Source organism: Taurulus bubalis (assembly GCF_910589615.1).
Source record: "Taurulus bubalis genome assembly, chromosome: 13".
Classification (NCBI taxonomy): Eukaryota; Metazoa; Chordata; class Actinopteri; order Perciformes; family Cottidae; genus Taurulus; species Taurulus bubalis.
Genome location: NC_136601.1, coordinates 5526734 through 5547451, shown reverse-complemented (window position 1 = coordinate 5547451; position 20718 = coordinate 5526734). Strand labels below are relative to the sequence as shown.

At 41.7% G+C, this 20718-nt stretch overlaps 1 protein-coding gene across 1 annotated transcript in view; it reads right to left on the bottom strand.

The window, feature by feature from the left end:
• The window catches only part of fstl5 (follistatin-like 5), a gene marked incomplete at both ends in the record, with an annotated part of 133481 nt that overhangs the window by 6862 nt on the left and 105901 nt on the right, over window positions 1-20718 (bottom strand). The window contains 4 exons of the mRNA XM_079228589.1: window positions 1814-1921; window positions 5294-5443; window positions 10546-10664; window positions 10899-10925. Coding sequence (XP_079084715.1) covers window positions 1814-1921; window positions 5294-5443; window positions 10546-10664; window positions 10899-10925 — 404 coding nt within the window. The remainder of the gene's footprint in view (window positions 1-1813; window positions 1922-5293; window positions 5444-10545; window positions 10665-10898; window positions 10926-20718) is intronic.

The following is a 20718-nucleotide window of genomic DNA, read 5'->3' as shown; positions in this document are numbered from 1 at the left end:
CTCAACACTCGAGCTGAATCCAGACGACTCTCGGAGGAAACAAAAGCTACTCTTAAAATAAATTACCATTTCATTACAATGATTCTATTTGTAGCGTGATCTTCAAGTCCGTGTCACGGTGACACGCGGCGTTAGCATTTGGACTTGTTTTTTCCCTTGTCTTTACCCCAGCAATATGGCTCTGAAATAAAACTATATAACGATTTGATGGTTTTAAAAACATATCAAGGGAAAATTTGAGGTTTGAATTAATAGAGAAAACAAATCGATATTAGCTTATTGTAGATTCCATAAATTATCCTTCAGTTGCCTCAGTGACAAACAGGATGAGGCCTTCATTTCTGATTTTGCAAACTACCCCATGTTTATTTGATGTCTTGTAAATTCAGTATAATGTCAATTTCCACGGCACACATTCCTCCAGTAAAGCAAGAGTCATGTCAGGTACTTTTCCTTGTTGACTCAATGTTCACAATAAACATATGTTCCTCTTTCCTTTACAGATGAGCTTTAAATGTTAAAAACTACAACTACCACCCTGTAGTTGAAACCCTCCGCCAACCAGTCAAGTTGCAGTTTCCAAAATGTCATCATGTCATCCTATTTGTCATTTTTGTGAAATTGTCATAATTAACATAGGAATTATTGGATCACAAAACATGTCTTGTGGGGTCACGGTGATGTTCTTCCTCCAAAGGCCGGGTTTAAAACTTTCTTGAGATATCGCGTTGAAGTTATGAGATTTGTTGATGCTGAGCTTTGTTCACAAGTATGGAAAAGAAGAATGTTTGTTAGCAAAGAGCCACTCAGAGCCGCAGAGTGGAGAGTATAATATGATTATTTTTACTGATGGGAAAGTACATGATACTACATTTACCATGTGATCTGTTGCAGAAAGTTAAAGGTAATTCCACCACCGATGGATTTTTGTCAGCTTTTATGAGTGACCTTCCTCTGTTCACAGCCATCACCACTTTTATAATTGTGGCTTTTTAATGAGAATGTATGTTGTACACTATGTATATGTGATAATTTAGAAACATAATATAATGGTCATACATTCTCAAACCACAAACAAAAGATACAATAATTAAGTCATTGTTTGTTATTGCCCTGGTAAAAAAAATTCTACAATTTTTTAAAGATCAATCAGACAACGGCCATATGACGAATCAGCACTTTATCCTCAGAGTCTTTGTGTTGTTTTCCACTCTGCTGGAGTTCTGAGCCAAAACAATTGAAAATATGTCAGTGTCCAAATACTTACACACTGCACTGTAAGTGACTATTAATCACCCCTCATCAAACAAGACAAACAAATCAACAATTGAATCTCCCAGAGAGGCCGCAGTGATTAATGCTACATTCATGTCATATTGGAAAAACAGGGAACAGCCAAACATTGCATTCACTGTGAAGCCATGAAGGTGATTATAAGGTTGTTTACAATAAATGAAAGTTGTCGAGAGTTATTTGTTGTCGGTAGAACAAAGTCTATAAGTGTGAATTGTGCATTTTATTACCTATCATTAGTTGATGCTCTAAGGTCAATTATTTGAGCCTATCATTAACCTTTCTGCTTTTTGAGTGTTGGTTCTAAAGAAAATAAGCAATTTGAACAATCATTAATGTGACAAGACATTAAGGCGACACGAGCACACATCCTGGCCCGTTGGTGAACCATAGATCGAAAGCTGACAATGCTAATTGTCTGAGCTTGAAGGTCTCATCATCTGCTTTTCTTCACGAGGATGAAACTCTGCAGAGGAATGAATAACGTTCCGAGTGTTACAAACAATGTTTGTGCACTCACCTGGAGCGTGGGGAGGTTCTTCTCCATGTCGCCCCAGCTGAGCAGCCACACCTGGTCGTGAGATTTGTCATAGTGAAGCTTCACAGGATAAGGGTCGGTGCTGACGGTCTGGAAGGGACACACACACACACACACACACACACACACACACACATCGAAATCAAACCAAATGGAGCCTTTAAAGACAGCGGTGCCACAGAATAACAATTCAAGGTAATCTAGACTTTGCTTTTGAAGAGATCCGGCTTTGATGTGCGGTGGTATTGCTTTTGAGAAGTTTTCCTGCAGACTAATGCATCAGGGGTTGACAGGAGCAAGTCTTCCTTTAACAAGGCAGAGTGGAGGTGGGCTTTTTATGTATCGGGTGTTTTTGGCGTTGAGCTGCATTTCAAATCAAGTGGTGACAGACACAATTGCTTTACCACACTGAAGTAATTGCTTTCAGTCTTTATCCGTTTCCTCGACACGCGGTGGCAATATTCACAGTCAGAACAATAGATGAGTCGCATATGACAGAAAAGTGCTCCTCATGCATTATGTCCACCTGGGTGCGGATAGACAGCCGGCTCAAAGGGAATAGGGAAAGCACAGGGGAGAAGAACACATGCAGCAGCTGCAGCCTCAACAACAGCAAGAAAAAGCAATCATATTCCCACAATCCCCTTTGACTGCAGCTTACTTTCTATATTATTTGTTTTGCTATGCAGCCCTAATAGGTTTGTTTACCTAGGCAAAAATATAGATATGTTGTATCACCGAGAGAGCAAACAGCTCCGGAGAGGGGTTATTGCACATAAATTGAGAATATCTGTTGAATCCTAACTTCTCGCAGAGCGTGTAGTCATTGGAGAAAACAGGTGTTCGTGTTGTTCTTTTTCTCGAGACCAGCAACTTCTTTGTGGCTGAGGGAGATTATCAAGAGTCTTCAGTCAATATGCTCGTGTAGCTTTAGAGGAAAACACTCCGGCGCCTTCGAACATGTATCCGTGTGCATGTTGCAATTGATTTGCTTATAAAATGCAGAGTGCAATCTGCTTGTTGAAAAGTCTTCACTGAGCATTTAATTAGTGACACATTTCTAAATGCTTTTTCCTCATTATTATAACTTTTGCGAACGTCAACGCTATTAATAATTCAATGGGAATATGGAAAGCAACCAAAGCTGTAACTGGAAAAAGATGAATTTGTGTCTCTCCCACTGTTGGAGACGGGATGTGGGTTCAGGTGGTTAATTAACAACTGCTAATATAATTCAGTGCATCTAAATCTCCAAGCGACTGAATAATGAGCTTGTGACATTCTCTGGGACAGCAGCCTGCTTACTGGCACGTCCCCGAGAGGCATGCGAGCTGTAAACAGCCATCACGGTTACAAAAACATCTGCAGAGATCTGAGCGGCCCGGCATTAGCCAGAAACCCACCGACACCGAGGATGTGACATGATGCTGCTGAGAGAGATGCCGAATGCTGAATTGTGCTACTTCCTTAGCCTGCATGCCTCGGTAACATAACATCCTCCCCCAGGAAAATAAATGGTGCCGCAAGAGTGCACTTCAGAGTGTTTGAGGCATTGTGTCTTATAGCATCAGCGAGGAAAACTGCAGTTGCCATGTTACACTATCTATGATGGGGGTTGCCAGGTTACAGTCTCGGGGGTACTTGGTCCCCACACATCATCAATGTGGCGGTTAAGTGTAGGTCTTGACTGTGGCAGCAGGTATGGAGCTTGTCAGGTCAGGGGTTAGCAGGTGAACTAAAAGGTGAAGGAAATGATCTGAAAAGCTGGAAAAGAGGCACTTCAGTCCTTTGAGGTGCAAGAGGTGCAGAGCAGCTGTTGTTTGGCTGAGAAAGCAGAAACAGTTTTGGGTGGCAGTCTGTTCACTATTCACAACGTATAGCTTCAACCTGAAACTGAGAGGAGCAACGGAAGATACGATATGTTAATTTAATGTACCTGACACAACAGCTGTACGCCTACTCACTGTGACACCTCATTTATCAATTTATCATTAATCAAAATACTGATTTAGAACTAGCAGGATAAAATGTAGAATTGTGCTGAATCTTTTCTTTACGACCAAGAACCACATCCAAAATGGGGCCGGCAATCGGATCCCATGGATGAAATAGGACTCCAGCAATGGGAGGTCGGTGGCTTTACGTCTCTACAGAGACCCGGCTCCATCGTGGCATCCAGGATCAAGCTGCATTTGACGGGCGGAGCCCCGGACAATAGGAGGCAGACTGTGTGTTCACATCAATAATGCTTAATAAAAATAGTCGAATTTCATCAACAGTGTTTTGTCAAACGTTAAGATGCAGACCATGTTATCTGCCCACATCATTTAGCTGTTTTTTGTTTTTTTGGCTGCAGTTTATATTCCTCCTGTTTATAGGGATGCACCACTCTTTCCATTTTGTTTAGTGTTTTGGCTTGGCTCGCAAATGAGCTAAAACATAATTTCCAATCCTTGATTGTCTGAATTTCATGCTATGGAGTTCAAATAAAGTACATATTTTACAAAGAAGTGATCTTTGCACTCACTCTGTAGTTACAGTATACACTGTTGTGAAAATGTAAGTATTAGAGCTGAGAGACGACCAAGTCTGTCCACGTTTGAGCTTAGGCCAGCTGTGATTGGTGCATTAAGGAAATGAGGCGGTGCTTAGGATTGGCCAATTATTGGGTTTAACAACATAGTCAAATCTATTAGCTGTGAGTATCTGAATGAGCCGCCGGTCAGACCTAAACAGCAGGGACTGAGAGAAAATGTAGGTTTACATCATTGCGTGCATAATTATTTTAGTATATATAATTATTTAAGTGACAACAACCTGTCAAACATGTCTTGCATTCAGCCGCCTGCCGAGCGTCTGAAGCTCACCGGGGCCAATATCAGCACACCACAGCAATCACTCTTGTGTATTAGTATCCTACTAAATTATTACTCAAGTAGAATATTTTAAATGTTTGCATATCTAATGCGCAAGCTGTTCCCAGAAAGGATGAAGTTTCCCATGCACTTTGGGTGAAAGTTGGAGGATGTCGTCCAATGGTCTGAAGTGATTTAGTTTCCGGATGAAGGATGATGATGTATTGCATCAAACTGAATCCCAAGTCGAAAGGGACGGTTTTATGAAAAAACTCGTCCTTCATTCGACAAAATCAATCATAGAAAATACCCATACTGTAATGATTTATCGTAGGTTCTTGTAGAAAAATGTTGTGTTCAATCAATGTGGTAACGTTTGAAGAAAGAAGAAAAGGGGAAAATGCACTCGCCTCCTGCAACCTTGAGGTTTTGTTGGCACAGATGGCGACGGCAAGAATCTTCGCTTTCACAAAACAGGAAAAGATTCTTTTCTTTTGTTGCCCCCTTTTCTGTGTAAAGGTGTTGACTCCTCCCAGACCACACATTGTTGTAATGCTGCTGACAAAATTGACATGAACCTGCTTTTCCAATTTATCCTGAAAACTACCTGGATGGCCTTCTGAGACTGGATGTCCACGATGAGCACTCGATCCAAGGTTGGCTGTGTCACATAAATAAACTTGTCCTTGATGTTGACCGCCGATGACCACACACACCTCTGGACCTCTTCTCCTGGTGAGGTGGGGCACACCTCCTCCTGGAAGAAAAAACAAAAGCACACACACACACACACACTGCCGGTCAACTAATGGTTCTTCATATCACCGGGGAACTACGTTGCACTAAAAAACAATTATCTCCATCCAGTCGTTATTCTGTGTTGTTTACTACTTGCGGTCTTATCTCCTGTGCTGATGTGAGTCGTGTTATCTTGGCAACTTAGATAAATGAGCTTTGCAAGGTCCTGAAAAATCTCTGTAATCGCTCCCATTTGTCCATACATAATCCACAGCACAAAGCCTGCAGACGATCCGCGGCTGTTCAGCTTCCAGCCCTGGCAGCTCTCGTCTTCCTGGCCGACGGGACCCTTTCCCCGGCCTTCTGTCTCTGGAGCTCGCCTCCCAACCCCCCCACCATCAAAGCCTCCGGGCTCTGCCCAGTCGTCTGTTCCAGACTCTGTGGGACAATTTAGAGAGCCGTTGGCCAGAAAGGATGAATGGAGGGCTCCGACATGGACGGATGAACTCCTTCTCCCGTATTTACAACTGCAGAGGCAGTCCGTGACAGGTGCCGTCCCAGAGGCCAACTTCTCTCAGTTAGAAGGGCATTAGGTAATGCATGAACTTCATCAGGGATGAAGGAGAGCAAGCAGCACCACTGACACAGTTTAACTCATCTCTGTTTCAGCCCCCGACTCATCCTGTCCCCTGCATTTCATCTGTAGATAAGCAGGTTAATTTGGGCCCGACACGAAACAATCACACAGCAGAGAGGTTGCTTCATGCAGGATGCGAACACAATGGCAGCGCTTTGGCGTTTTTTGGCTCCATAACACGGTTTTCAGATTCTCTGTAGCTGTAATGTCTTTCACTGTCCAGTTGTAACACCATCTGCCAGTGTTGTTGATCTAAAACAGGTTTGGAAATTCAGTTTTTTAAAGTCAGAAATCCCTGCACTTGGTGAAGTAATGGTTGAGTCACTGGTATTGAACTCTGTGTAACCCCTGCAGTCCCACACTGCGGTCACTGTGTGCCACTTGGCTGTAAATATCTTACTTATTGCACCTTCAAGAGGTGAGAAATCGAACATCTGATGCACAGCGGAGGGTGTGAACGGAGGCGGCTGTAATCCTCACTGTGTATGTGTATTGCATATGTCTGTATATGTGTGTGTGCAAAGCATGTCTGTGATTTATGTAGTAACTGACAGCTTCTAAAGACTGCAGATATGTTGTTTCTCCATTATGTAAATGATTTCGCCACACACACATCACAGTGTATATGTTGCATATATTCACTTAAATGCTTTCATAACATTATTCAGTACTGGAACCACACCAGGAATAATACAATATCATACTGTACTGCATCCTTTGAACAAAAACTGTTCATTTCACTGCAGAATATTTGTGAAAAGACATCCGCTCTTTTCACTTGTGAATGTGGGGGATGACATTTAAAGAGCCACGCTGAGAAATATGATGGTTTTGATATTCCCCAGCTAAGCCACAAGTAGAGCTAATATATGTGTGACACAACATCATCTGTGGGGGATGGAAACATCCAAAATGTCAAAAAGAGGAACTTTTAGAATAAACAGTATGATGGGATATTAATTTCAGAAAGCAGTTTTTTCAATAGTAGATAACTCAACTGGAATTTAAACCTTTACATGTAATAACATCCCATCGTGATCACATTTACACAAGGCTCATTGTTTAAATTGTTTTTAAATTTGCAACTTGATGCAGATTCATTTTGTTTCCCCTGCTGTTTACAGGAAGTAAACAGGAAGTACACAGAACACCTGCGAGCACAGGGTGTGGGATGGAGAGACGGTGCAAATGAGCCGTCGATCTCTCTACTCGTGGTAATCGCCTGATAAATGGAATATTGAAAGATCAAATGATTTGATGTTTTAATCGAGTTTCACCTGTGTTTTTGTTGCTCATGATGAACACTAAACTCTGTGTGTGTCTTTTCTCATTCATCAAACTCGCTATGCTTGAAGGCACGATGAGTAGGATGTTCCCACTCGTAGTGTGTGGCGGTGTCTGAATCTGCATAAACCGTGGACCCCCGCGCTCTCTGGTATTTGTTATTTTTGCTGTGTTCGGGACGTTTCTGGGCGTCGACCCCAATAAAACGACCAGGTGCCAGGTCTTAAGCACGCATCCAAGAGCTCGTTCCAAAACTAGAAGGGATCTGGCGTTGGCTTCGGCCTGATGGCGAACGAAAACCCTTGTTGAGCTGGGAACTTTTGAATGTTGGTCCCTCCTTCGCAAACCGCCAAATCTTCCCCATTGTGAAAGAACAATTTAACAACACAACAGGATTCGACACAATGCTTTGGCATCGAGAAAAACATGGCCGCTGCCTCTCAGCTCCCTCCCGGCTGCAGAAGGAAAAGGAAAACAAAGATACTTCGAGGACCGCCTTCAGTGCAATTGGACATCACAATGTTTCCCCGCCACAGTGCGTATCACAGTGAAACGCTCTATACGGTAGTTAAGGATAATGAATTGACTGCACGATTACCATAAACAAATCAATCAATGCACCTCTGCGATGGAGAAAAAACGTTCCGATGCTGGGAGCGGCCTCATGTGTTCACACAGCAATCCCCCATGACAGCAGTGGGACTGGCACCGCAGTGATGGATATCCTAATACAAACACACCTCTCAGAGGACCGCTTGGCTGATTGTTACTCATTCATGGCACCGCTTTATGTATCAGCCATCCAATAAGCATGGGGGCTCCTGAATGAAAAGCAGCTCAGAGGAAAGCATCCATTTGAGAACACATGTAAATCTAACAGGTTTCTGTCAGCGGCACGCTTTGAATATTTTTGATGCTTGAAGGCTTCGGTGATAAACGGTGTTTCAGAGGAGGGAGGCTGGGTGTGAAGAATCCTCTGGGAGGTGAAACCCTCTCGTCTGTGCTTGTGGACTGTAAATTAACAGGCGCACCGCCGCGAGGTGGCTCCCCGCGTCCACCGGGCATCGTTTTGGGCAGCTAGCGGTAACAGCCTGAAGAAAATGTGTGAGTATCAGGAACCACTTCAGAGCTGTACTAATCAGTAGTTTTAGAATAACACAAATACGTGTAATATGAAACAGCTCGCTTGTGTTAACGGACTCTCTGAATTATATCGTCCAACTCTGCAGTTCCCATCAAATCTGCAGAGCATTGCAGCTTCTTGCAGGTCATTATTTTGGTTCCACAACTTTACTGATTTGGTTCAGATCTCCCTCAGGAGAACGTGAGGACCAAACAACTAAAAAGCGCTGAAAGGAGAGTGAACATTAGAATCATTAAGCGGACGTAAACAAGACTCAAAATGAATGCTGATGTGGCCCCATGTGCTGGATGTGTAAATAGGTAACTGCTTGATCACCGACACAATAACAACCTCACAGCAGGATATGTCAATATCATGCACCTGGATAATGCATAATTGCATAGAGGCCTGCCTTTGACGGTGGCTCGTTACTTAAATGTATTTTTCTCTATGTTCTACATATTCCTTGTCACTGTTCAATAATAATCGAGGATCTCAAACTGTCAATTGTTAGTTTTCCCAGTCCATAAAGGAACATTTAATTTAACTTGAAAATATGAACAAACATGTGTTTCATTCAAAAGTGAACAAACAATATTTGTTATTCGATGTGATATTTGTTGCCTATTTAGAGTCTTACGTGTTCTTGTCTAAACTCCTACACTCGAAATAATGATGACAGAACAATGGCAACTTCTCTGCATTGCTCGTCATTTACAGTTCCGTGTCTGTTCATTTGATAATAAATAGGAGCTCTACACTCCACAAATAAGCACATATCTGCGTGTGCATTCTTATCTCACGTGCATGGCAGGTGGAGGCCGTGTCCTCTAAACTCACAACAGCGAGCCGCTTCTTGTGCTCGACACCGAACCGAAGTTCAATCCCCGTATAGAAACTATCGACTGCTCGTGATTGATTCCAGCAGCTGTTGCTAGTAGGTCAGGCGACGCTTGTCAAGGCCGGCGAATAATAAATCACACGAGTCACACATTATCCCATTTTGCCTTTCAAAAATAATAAACACTCAGCGGTTTATTTACAGCAGTTCACTGTAAAAACATTTACATCATAAATGTTTTAGTTGTTATTGCTTCTCGGTGGAGTTGATTTATGCCTGCTCCCGTTTCCTGCTTCTTTTTCCACTACGTTGTCTGGTTACTTCACGAGCTTTTCTAATGTAATACAATAGAGATTTGAAAGCGAGAATCCAACTCAATTCTCAAGTCGTTGGCAGGTATAAATCGTTAGAGTTTTCTGGACAAGAAAGATGTGCCTGCGCTCACACGGATTCTTTAGAGACGGTAAGAAAGGAGTTTGCAAAGACAGCCAGAGGGTCAAAGTCTTAAGGAATTATTTTAGGCGTTCAGGGAAGTACAAATAATGTTTGTTTTCTCCCCAGATACTGTTCAAGTTTTGAGACTTGAATAGGCATAAAACTTTTCATTATTAAAATCTCTGAACACACAATTGACATTATCACCTCACAACTGTTAGCAAACAGTTGCTTAGTAACAAATCCAGCCGACACAAAATTAGCATTTATTTTTAAGCTGTTTTTCTGGTAGACCGGTAAATGTGAGTCCAATATTAGTTGTCTTTTAAGTTCTGATTTTCTCTCCACTAACTTTTTGCTACGCTTTTCAGGTCGCACACATTGGGCTTATCAAAGTGTTTTACTTATTTTTTTCATAGTTTACTTTAATATTTTAGCTAATTCGTACATGAATTTAAGGACAACTGGATTCCTCTCTGTACCAATCACAACTAAGGATCATGGGTATTTTAACAAACCTAAACCCACTGATTGATTACTACATGACTTGATTGAAATTATTAAGATCATTGACAAAAATACAAACCTAGAGTCTTGTAAAATTATCCAGGCGAGTTTTCAATGATGACTAAAATTGAGCATATGATTAAACAAATGTGTGAAAAAGATCTGTACCTTGTAACTCTATAGCATAAAGTAGGATGTGCTAACAGTCTGAACTCAGATGACTTGGATGGATCAGTTCAGAATGAATCATAGAAAGAGTCACGAGCTGATTGCGTCTTTTGCACCACGACTCACCTGCAGCGCCAGAAGCTTCTCGCTGGGCTTAATGTGTCTCTGTATCTCACATGCCACGGGCTGAATGACTTTAATACCGTCTTCATAAAACACATAGAACATGTTGCCAATGCCGAGACCTGGAAAGACAGCACAAAACAGCACCGTTAACACAAAGTGCATGTATATAAATTAGATTATGAGACTGCACAGTGTGAACATTTGCAACGGAAATTGGCCCACAACATTGTTATCTACTTTCAAAGCATCAAATCACTTAATCCCACTCATCACAGTTCAGTAACCCTGTTACAAAAATTCAATTAACTCAGTTTAATGAACGCTATAGTGAAGCAGAAGCAGTCTAGACGTACCTTCTTCCCGCCACAGAATGTTTGCCACTGTGAGGAAGAAAAAGAGGAAAATGCGGTTAAAAATCAATGCAAAGATCAATGAGGTCCTTTTGTGAGAGCTAACACCCAAACACTAACTCCTATTGAAGCGAGGAGGAGAGCAGGCTGCATGAAAGTTTTATGGAAACGGTGTCTCTGACACTTCGTGCAGCAAACAATCAATAGAGCCTTCTGCTAGGAAATAATTTGATACCAAACACCGGAAAATGGAGTGCAGTCAACAAACTACGAGTACTGTAAAACAGTTTATGATTGTTGGACGCTGCATCCCAAAGTATGCGGAGATACGTGAAATAATAAAAAAAATAAAACCTGAGACATCAGATTGTCATCCATCAATATGAGCCGTGTGGATAAGCCGCCTCCGACACCCGTGAGTGGGCCACCGGTTTGAAGCTCAGATGATTATCATACGTCATTAGGAGGGATTAGTGTACACATTCTTCACTGGCAAAAGAAACAACAACAGTGTTGGCTCCTGTAACAGGTCATTTCACAGTAAATTCACTTAGAGGTAACAAATGATGTGAAACGTCGAATAAAAGCCACGTAACACCCTGAGTGCTTTAATGGTCGGCCTACAAACGCAGACCAGCTGGTGGCTTTCAAAGCAGCCAATGGGCACTCTGAGAGAAAAGTGCAATTACTTAAGATTACATGACTAAAGAGTGATGTGGTAAGGAGAAAATGTAGAGCCATTATAAAGTTATTCCCCAAGCAAATTCTGCTACTCAATCATCCTTATCCTCCACCACACCAGCAGCACTTTCCTCTCACACTGGCTTCTTAACTGTGACCTTCTCTCTCATTGTTCTTCTGTACCCCGGTCTTCCTTCTTGCTTCCACCCCATCTTCCACTTTCAGGCATTTGCAGGCTACAAACCAATCTGCAGCCCAATTCACATCCGATTCTAATCTCGCCTCTATTGCGATGCTCATTCCCGCAGCCTCTTGCTCGGGTGGACAGATGCGACTGGGGGGGGGGGCGGGGGGGGAGAAAAGAAGGGAGACACAAAGCCAACGAGACACAAAGCCAACGAGACACCGCCGTGCCGTTAGTCAGCCTTAATCTTTCAAAAGTGCTTTGTCAAGGGTTTCATGTGCACCCTTGCATACCTTTTAGCTCATTAAAAGTTATACAAAAGGACTGGGATCTATAGATAGACGGACAAAGAAGGAGAGGGGGGAAATATACAGCAAAACAATACAATTTATTTGAGATGCGGCCAAAAAAATGGGGGGGGGGAAATCCGGAAAAAATGGAAACGAGGAGTTCGAGATGAGATCTTGTGTGCCTCGGTCTTTTCCAATAGTCCACAGTATTGATGCTATTCATCACTTGGCAGAAAGACTGTGGCTGTTCTGCGCATGGAAGGGGCCCATACATCAACTTCATCATCCATATAACAAAACAAGCTGGCTGCCACTGTAGGCGGTGAGTTCACTCTCTGTGGCCGTAATAACTGTGTTTCCACTGGCCTCCAAACATCGGGAACGCCACGCTCACCGGGCTCACCGGCCGGTACAGGACCCCGCAGTTCCTGCCCGTCAGCAATGTTACATAAATTCAATTTGTTTGTTTGCTAGAGCTGCGACAGTCGGGCAAACAGCCCGTGGTGTTCGCTACGTGGCGGATGCATAAGTAGAGTAATTGGGTCAGAGTATAGATGCAAATGCAAAAAAATGAAACTCGGGACGACCGCCCATGGGTGTGCAGGGTTTCGCTGCTCTTTCCAAGGATTACCCCATCCTGGAAAGTTTCACTGCAGTGTGTTTTAAGTTCTGCTTTCATGCAACAAATATGCAATGAAAAAGCAGAACAGGTAAGCCTCTGACATAGGGAACAACACATGTACAGTATATTTAATCTTCATTGATACAAACAGATATCCTTTTAGTGCAGAGGCTGATAACTTGCACAGCAGGTATACCCCTCACATCCTTTACTGCCGCTGTGCCAAAAAGTCTTCAGATGCCAACACTCACTTAAAGTACAGGATTAAGATGCCTCAGGACCCCCTGCTTTGGGTCTTAGCCAGAGCCTGAAAACCTGAAGATCAGCAGTTAAAGTGCGTTTATCAATGGCGTCTCTAATACTATCATCAATTCTGCTCTCGTAAATGTTCCCTTTTCTTCAATACGTTTCCCCTTTTCTCTCTAAATCTACTGCCTCAAATGTCTTCTTTTTTAATTGATTCTCTATGAATAAAACAAGTCTTTAACTTTGTCCAACTTTTGTGTTTTTCTAATTAGAATCACGGGTTACTTGACTGACTTTCTTACAGGATCTGAAATGTTCTTAATTAGCGTCGTACTCTGAGCAATGCGGACTTAAACTACCACGCCATTTTTGGCAAAAGTCAGATGAGAGATAACGCTGCTTATATAGCATATATTTCGTAGAGACTAGAACCAACAATGCGTCGGTCCCACTTCCTCCATGTCTGTGGCTCTCAGCTACAAACCCATTGGTCCCGAGTGAAGACATAAATCTCCAAAAACAGCCTCAAATATCAAATATGGTTTCATTTTTTAGTAAAACACTTTGTTATTGCCTGAAACACCTGCGCTCTGGCATTTTTATTAAACAGTCAAACTGGAGTACATTTTTCATTTGCAAAATGTGTGTCTTTTGAAAGGGCATGCCACCCATGTTTTTAATATTGGATATAACAATGGAGCGCTTTGGCAATATTGTTTTAGATATACCAGGTGTTGGCTACATAGAAGTACCTTGTACTACATAGAAGTACCTTCTATGTAGCCAACACCTGGTATATCTAAAACAATATTGTTTTAGATATACCAGGTGTTGGCTACATAGAAGTACCTTCTACTACATAGAAGTACCTTCTATGTAGCCAACACCTGGTATATCTAAAACAATATTGTTGTTTATAGGATATTGGTTTTAGTCTATTCATAGGAGTTGTAGACAATATGAAATATCAACCGCCTTATCCTTTAAGAACATGGCTGAATAAAATACGTTACAATTGAAGAGTAGGAAACGTAACATCCAGGGTGAATAATTTAGAATCATGAGACGTTGTGAAAGCTCAACTTTAAAGCACAGTGAGTTTTAGGGGTTAGCTAAAAGGTCATGAAATTGTAATTCTCAAAGGGTAAGTCAAATTATAGGATATATTTCTCTTGCATGATTTGCAAAAAGGGAAAAAAAGATGATTTATACAGTCCAGGAGAAGTATCGAAGGGTCATTTTGAAATATTTCATGTCTAATTCAAAGTGTTTTTCAAAGCTTTTTTTTTTTTAAATTGCTTTTAGCAACTCTGTGCTGCATATTTTTGAAGGCGATTAAAGATTGAGGGCTAAACTTCAACAGTAAGTCCCCGGCAGAACTACTTACAGTCAGGTAGAATAAGGAAGCTTTCAGAAATAACAAGACTGACTGCAGGAGAATTAGAGCTGGGAGCCTGTGGGGGACTGACTGACGGCTGAATCATCTCCTCAAGGGGGAAAGTATTCAAAAGACTTGATCCTTGAAGGAAAATGTTTTTAAAAAAAAAGTTACTGGAGAGTTTTGACATCGAAGCTTAGAAGAAAAAAAAGGTGTCTGAGCTCATCAAAAACAAAAACTGCAGTAGAATACATGGAGTGCAATGAACATGAACCAACAGCAATGATGGAAAAAGTCATGTTTCTACTATAAACACCCGCTTTTTAACCAATTTATAATGGTCTGTAAAGTTAGTAAAGCACTAAATCGATATTTTCCGTTTCACCTATCGTTGAATACATCGCTGTGATTGATTCATTTTAGGATCTTTTTATGATGTTTTTGTGTTCTTGCTTTCTCCTCTCTGCTCTTTATGTTTTGTATTGATTACTTTCAAAAGATGGGTACCCATCAGCATCGCTCGTCTACAGAACGCATCATCAGACGTCTTCATAAGCTGTTGGCTTTTTACCAGGGCTTTAAGGCGTTTAAAACTTTCCACTAGATTTACAATATTCATTTCACAAAGCCTCGAGCATGAAACTCAGTCGACAGGCAGACGGCCGCCGACACTGTGGAGAGCGGCGCTGTCTGGTTGGAGCTCCTTGTTGCTGACAGCGTGTCCAACTCCGTGTGAAAGCCCACTGGGATGGGGAGGGACAGCGCTGATGGAAACATGGACGCTATTTTGGCAGGAGCTGATCTTCTCTATTCAGAGGATATGGAGCAGACAGCATGGCGGATCGTGCAGAATGAAGCAGCTTTGTGCAGACTTTGGTGTGGGAGCGGTGGTTCTCATCCGTGTGCCATCGAGGCCCGGGAGATTGCAGGGTTTTGTTCCAACCAATCACTTCACCAGAGGATTTCACTGATTAGATCTTCCACTCTGCCTGAATTCAAATGGCGCCGGGTTTGATTGGAACAAAAGACGACCAACTGTTAAACGTTTAAAAAAAAAATGGTTCCGAAACACTGTAGAGTGTAATGGGGAATAAAGGAGTATGTTGGAGATATAATTTGCTATAAAGGAGCATCAAGAACTCAGAAAAAAAAGCACAGAGCAAAGATAGCCCAGTGTGTAAAACAGAAACAGTAAAAGGTTAAAAAAGGGGAAATGATGGTAATATGTCTGATCGAGTAATTAGAGTTCATGTGAAATATATTTTTTTTAAATGAGAAAAGGACGCCAGTAGGATGAAATAGTCCCAAACGTGAGAAATGAGTCTCATTAACTTGACCCGGCGAGACATAAAACAATCAGATCTGGATTTGGAATCAAGAGAATGACGCTTGAGATTCCTCCCCATAACTGGATTTGTATTGAAACCCGTGATGCAATCTCACCCCGTCATAAACAGATTTAGTAACTGACTCGTGATGTTTTACAGCGCACTACTTTTCAGCCCACTAGAGTTGTCAAGACGTTGGGTTCCTGCTGAGGTATGTAAAGGTCACACGTTACTTATGGGCCTCTGCAGTGAGTCATGCAGCTTTGAGTAAAGAAAACAGAAGGAGGAGTAAAGCAAAGAGTAGATACTGGAGTCACGAGTAGGTTATGAAGCAGGACCGCCCAAACTCCTCGAATGAAGCTTTTACTTGTTACATAAAGTGTGCAAAACAGGATATGATGTTGAGTAGATTAACCTGAATGTGTCCATAAAAACAGTTGAGCAAACAAACTGTCAAAGGGATTTATTGGAGAATAAGGCTGCAATTTCACTCATAATTATTATTATGTTCTGTCCTCCAGCTGCTTCTTAGAAAGTTGTAAAAGAAGCTCATAATCTTCGTCTCCTAATTTTATACGCATCTAATTATAAGCTTAATTCATAAAGTTACATAAACCTGAGCTAAGCAGTTAACCGGTAGCCCCTCATAATGTTTCAGCATCTATGAGAGGCGCGACATCTAATGTAATGTGGTCATTAATTAACAATATTCACACTGAAAATGTCCACGAATCTCATTAAAATCTTAATTATTTGCACGGGTTCTGGGGTAAATGTTCCAGCGCAAATAAAACACCAGCGCTGCTGCCATGCTGTGTCCTCTAGGCCAATTATTCTCTTAATGAGAACCAATTAAGAAGGAAATAGCCACACAGTGACACTTTAATCTAGTAGGCAACATGCAGACTATTCATAACTGCTCAGTGCATAACCTACACAATATGAATAGAATGAATGCATATTGAGTTTATTCCTGCACGAACAATATGGAAAAGTGGCATTAAAGAGGATGATATACTCCTCTGAACTTCTATTGTGAGACGTCCGCTCACAATAACAGTACTGAGAATAATTCTATAATAATATGTTCTTCATCGCTACAGAAGGGCACTTCAGTTACCGAGGGCAACGGGCCATCTGCTTGTGCCAGTATATACACGACACAGTGCTCTGAAGGTCCCTCGTATGAGGCCTGAAGTGCAGCGTAATTTGGAGAGACTGAAGCAACAAACGCTCGTCCTGAGTCCTCGCAGATCCTCTGACGCTGCAGAAATAATTGGCACATTGTGAAGGGCAGATATTTAGGCGGCAGACTGTCAGAGATGGATGGCGCTCCGCCTGCCGGTGACAGACTCCGTTAAAGAGATCTCAGAGCGGTGACTGACGGCTGAGGTTTTCCCAAACAACGAGGTGCTTGGGTAACTTTCAGAGAAAAACAATTCACTTTCGCGCCGCGCCTGCGAAGAGAAGGTTTTGACCTTCACGTTCCTCGGAGGAGAATTCATCTAAAAAAGAAAGAAAAAAGATCGTTCCCGCCTCGCTCATCAGATGGTGTTTTTCAGTTCATCTCCTGCTTAATACTTTATTCAGCCCTTTGACAACTGGCTCAGTTCGTTATTCGGCTCTGTCTCGGCCCGGGGCGGGTCATAAACACACTGATTTCCCAGAATGAGAGCATTACTTTCCACAAAGTCAGATTTTTCGAATACATTTCCAAGTCGCAATGTGATATTTGAATCTGTTTCATATCAGTGGTATTAGATCCGGGCCAGTCTGCCGCCACAACATGCCCACCAGCATCCCAACGTCTGTGGGATCAGAGAATGAAGCTTCCCGAACTTTAAGAGAAATGCCAATTTGAAGAACATGGAATATGGAACACTTATTGCAAAAGAGAACCAGAAGGCTTGGAAATATAAGAGGAGATAAATTAGTTGTTTTTCGGTTATAAGTTATCATTGTGGGATGATGCTTACAAACCAACAGTGTACTGTCCGCGTTTGTCTTTGCAAGTCAATGATTATGGATGATTTGGGGCGTTGCATCACATTAGACACAATACATGTGTAGCTATGTTTGGCTTTGGTGTGGTTAAGGACCGATTTTTGTTGATTATTTTATTTCCACGATTTTTGTTCCCCGTAGCACCTTCCTGCTGCCGGCAGGTCTGAGCTAGAACGTGTGCACGGTTTCATCTGATTCTGCACGGGATCTGCATTTAGAATATCTATAGAAACAGCCAATCTTCTCTCTGATGGTCTCGTGCATTTATGTAGGTCACGTAGAGTCATTAAATGTAGACTGTTTCAAAGTTAAAAGCTTCTCGCAGTAACTTTAAATCATTAGGTCGTAAACGGATCCCGAAAAACAAGGCTGGAGCGAGAGCTGGGAGCCGGGGTTAAAGGAAACACCGGGGACGATGCAGACGATCACCGGAGGATCTGGGTAATTTCATCTGTGATTTAAGTCATACTTTTTTGTTTTGCTGTGTCCAATTCTCTTTCAACATCAGTGGTGCACCTTCTGGCTACCCAGAGAAATACGCGCTGAAATAGCAGCCTCTGCGTCACAATAACTTATATAATACAGAGCGAACTTAGACTGATTGGTGGTGAATTCCCCCTTTAAGTCCATCAGGAAGCACGCAGAGTGAAACTTTGCATATGGAAGTGAGACAGATGATATGCAGAGCAGATGAAGTCTGACGCGCTTGGCTAATTGCTAATGTTGGCTCTGTCAGTGAACGTCATTACTAATACACAAGTTGATTCTAATGTGAAGTGCATTGGCTGCGTTTGGCATCTGCTTCCTCTCCGCCCCATCGTGGCTGGACCCCATTTCCAGGAAGGGTTAGGCGGAAAACCGATCAAGTGGAGACGGGAATAGCAACAGGATGGAAAGTTCCACGCTTACTTTACTTTACCGATGAGCATATACGCAAAGATTTTCCAAAGCTCTGTGGTCAAACTGTTGTAACTGGAAAAGCTGAGTGCTGATGCAGACGGTGCTCGTAGCAAACAGACAGAATAATGAGCGGCTGACCTACAGATGAATCGATCGTCCTCCTCATTATGTTTTTAAGGTCAGGTTACCTCGACAAAGAACAACATATACACAAAGAAACATTCATTCGGTATTCATTCATTTATCTGTATTTATTTATGTATTATTTGTATTGTTTGCATTATAAGTATGTGTAATGATGAGCTTTCACATGTTTGCTTTTTCTTTATCTCCGTAAAAGATATTTCTTATGATGTCACTGCATGTGTCGCATGTAAGGAAGACGACCTTGAAAAGTGTTTGTGTGTGAGCTTTTTTTAAACTTGCAATAAACTAGCATTAATCTTTGGAATAATTATTGTATTTATTTATTTTTTCTAAACAGAATCAAACATGTTTGACGTCGTGAAAAGAACATAACTGCGTTGTGCCTGGAGAAATATGCAAGACATAATTTGAGTGTGAGATTCACAGAATATGCGACGCGGCGGGGCGCCTGTGTAAAACTGCAGACTGCAAGTCACACATTCAACAACTCCCGCTGCTGCGAGTGAGGAGCCTCGCACATGCTAAAGATTCACCGCGAGATCATCAGTTTGCACGAACTAGCCAACTAGCTGCTGGTGTGTTCTGTCATTAATATGTTCGTAATAACAGCCGTTTATGAATGAGCATCAACAGGAAAAAGGAAACAGCTTCACTGGTTGTGAGCTGATGAAGTTTTCTCACAACCCAGTGTGAGCGGCTCCGGTCTTAAACTCTGAAGTGTTGACGGCGGCTGGCAGCTTTCCGAGGAAATATCACCCAGTCGCCCTTTTATTGGAGAGCCGAATAAAAATATCTGTCCATCTCCAGTTGATAATCAAAAGCCACGACAATGCAAATGACAAGAGCAGGATGGTAAAAACAACAACTGCAGCCCTCTCGCAGATTTAATACTTTTTTTGTGTTTGTTTGCTTCTTATATGAGAAATTGCTCCGTTATATACAAGACTGCACTCAAATATGAGTCAGTTTATTTCTGTGCCACCTCGACTTATATGATCGTTTTTCACGCCTTCATAGTCTGAAGTTTATTTGAAAAATAAGTACAGCTCCTTCACACGGTTTTTTTTTTCAAGTTTGAAACTGTTTTCAGTTTGTAATTATATGCATTCATTCATAAATTGTCTTTTTTCTGTAGTATTTGTTCTGCATGCTTATTCTCTTTCACACTTTATATAAAATTGCCTTTGTATGTGAAATGTGCTTTAGAAATAAACTGGCCCTGAGACTGAATGGATCAAATTAATGAAATAATCTAGAACTGCTTTAGTTATTTCACACCTCTGTCTGTTCCCTCACACACACAATGTTGTTAGCTTTTCTTAAGCTTAACTTTTCTTGACCTTTTTTCGACAAATCAAATAATTACACTTGTAAAGCTGAACAATCTGATGTTCCTTGTTTGTCTGTCTCTTTTATCCTCTTGTGGTTTCCATGTGAAGAAGAGAGACTTGGTTTGAGTGGCGTGAATAAAGGAAACACGTCTGGTTTTGTTTCTTCTGAGAACCGAAGAAAACATAAATGACACAAAGACAAACTGTGACGACCAAGAGAAACTACGGATGTCGAGCTGAAAATAAGTAACAGGGGCTTGATGGGCCATTACAGAGTGGAGGTGGGGGTAATAAAAAAGGTAATTAATGAGCCATCATAATGGCGATATCCGCCATAGGTCACGTTATTTTGGCAATGCAATAAAGAGTGACATTTTTCCACACTAGACAGTGTTGCGTAACACCACCAAAGGATTCTGAGAGTCCAATATCTCTTGTGTTCACTCACCTTTAAGGATACGTGTTCTTAATGTCAACAAATAAAAAGCAATGATGAACTGACCTCACTTACTACACTTTAGTAAAGCCTCGTGTTGCTTGTTCCTCTCTCTCATCAGTGAGACACACGGCTGTATTGGGTTATGTATAGTAGCATGTGTACCGTGCTTATTAATACACTACGCAGTCATAATCAAACAACCAATTATTTGAGTTAATGCTAAATACACAACATACAAATACATTGTTTAGGTGTGAAAGTACAACGCGATGG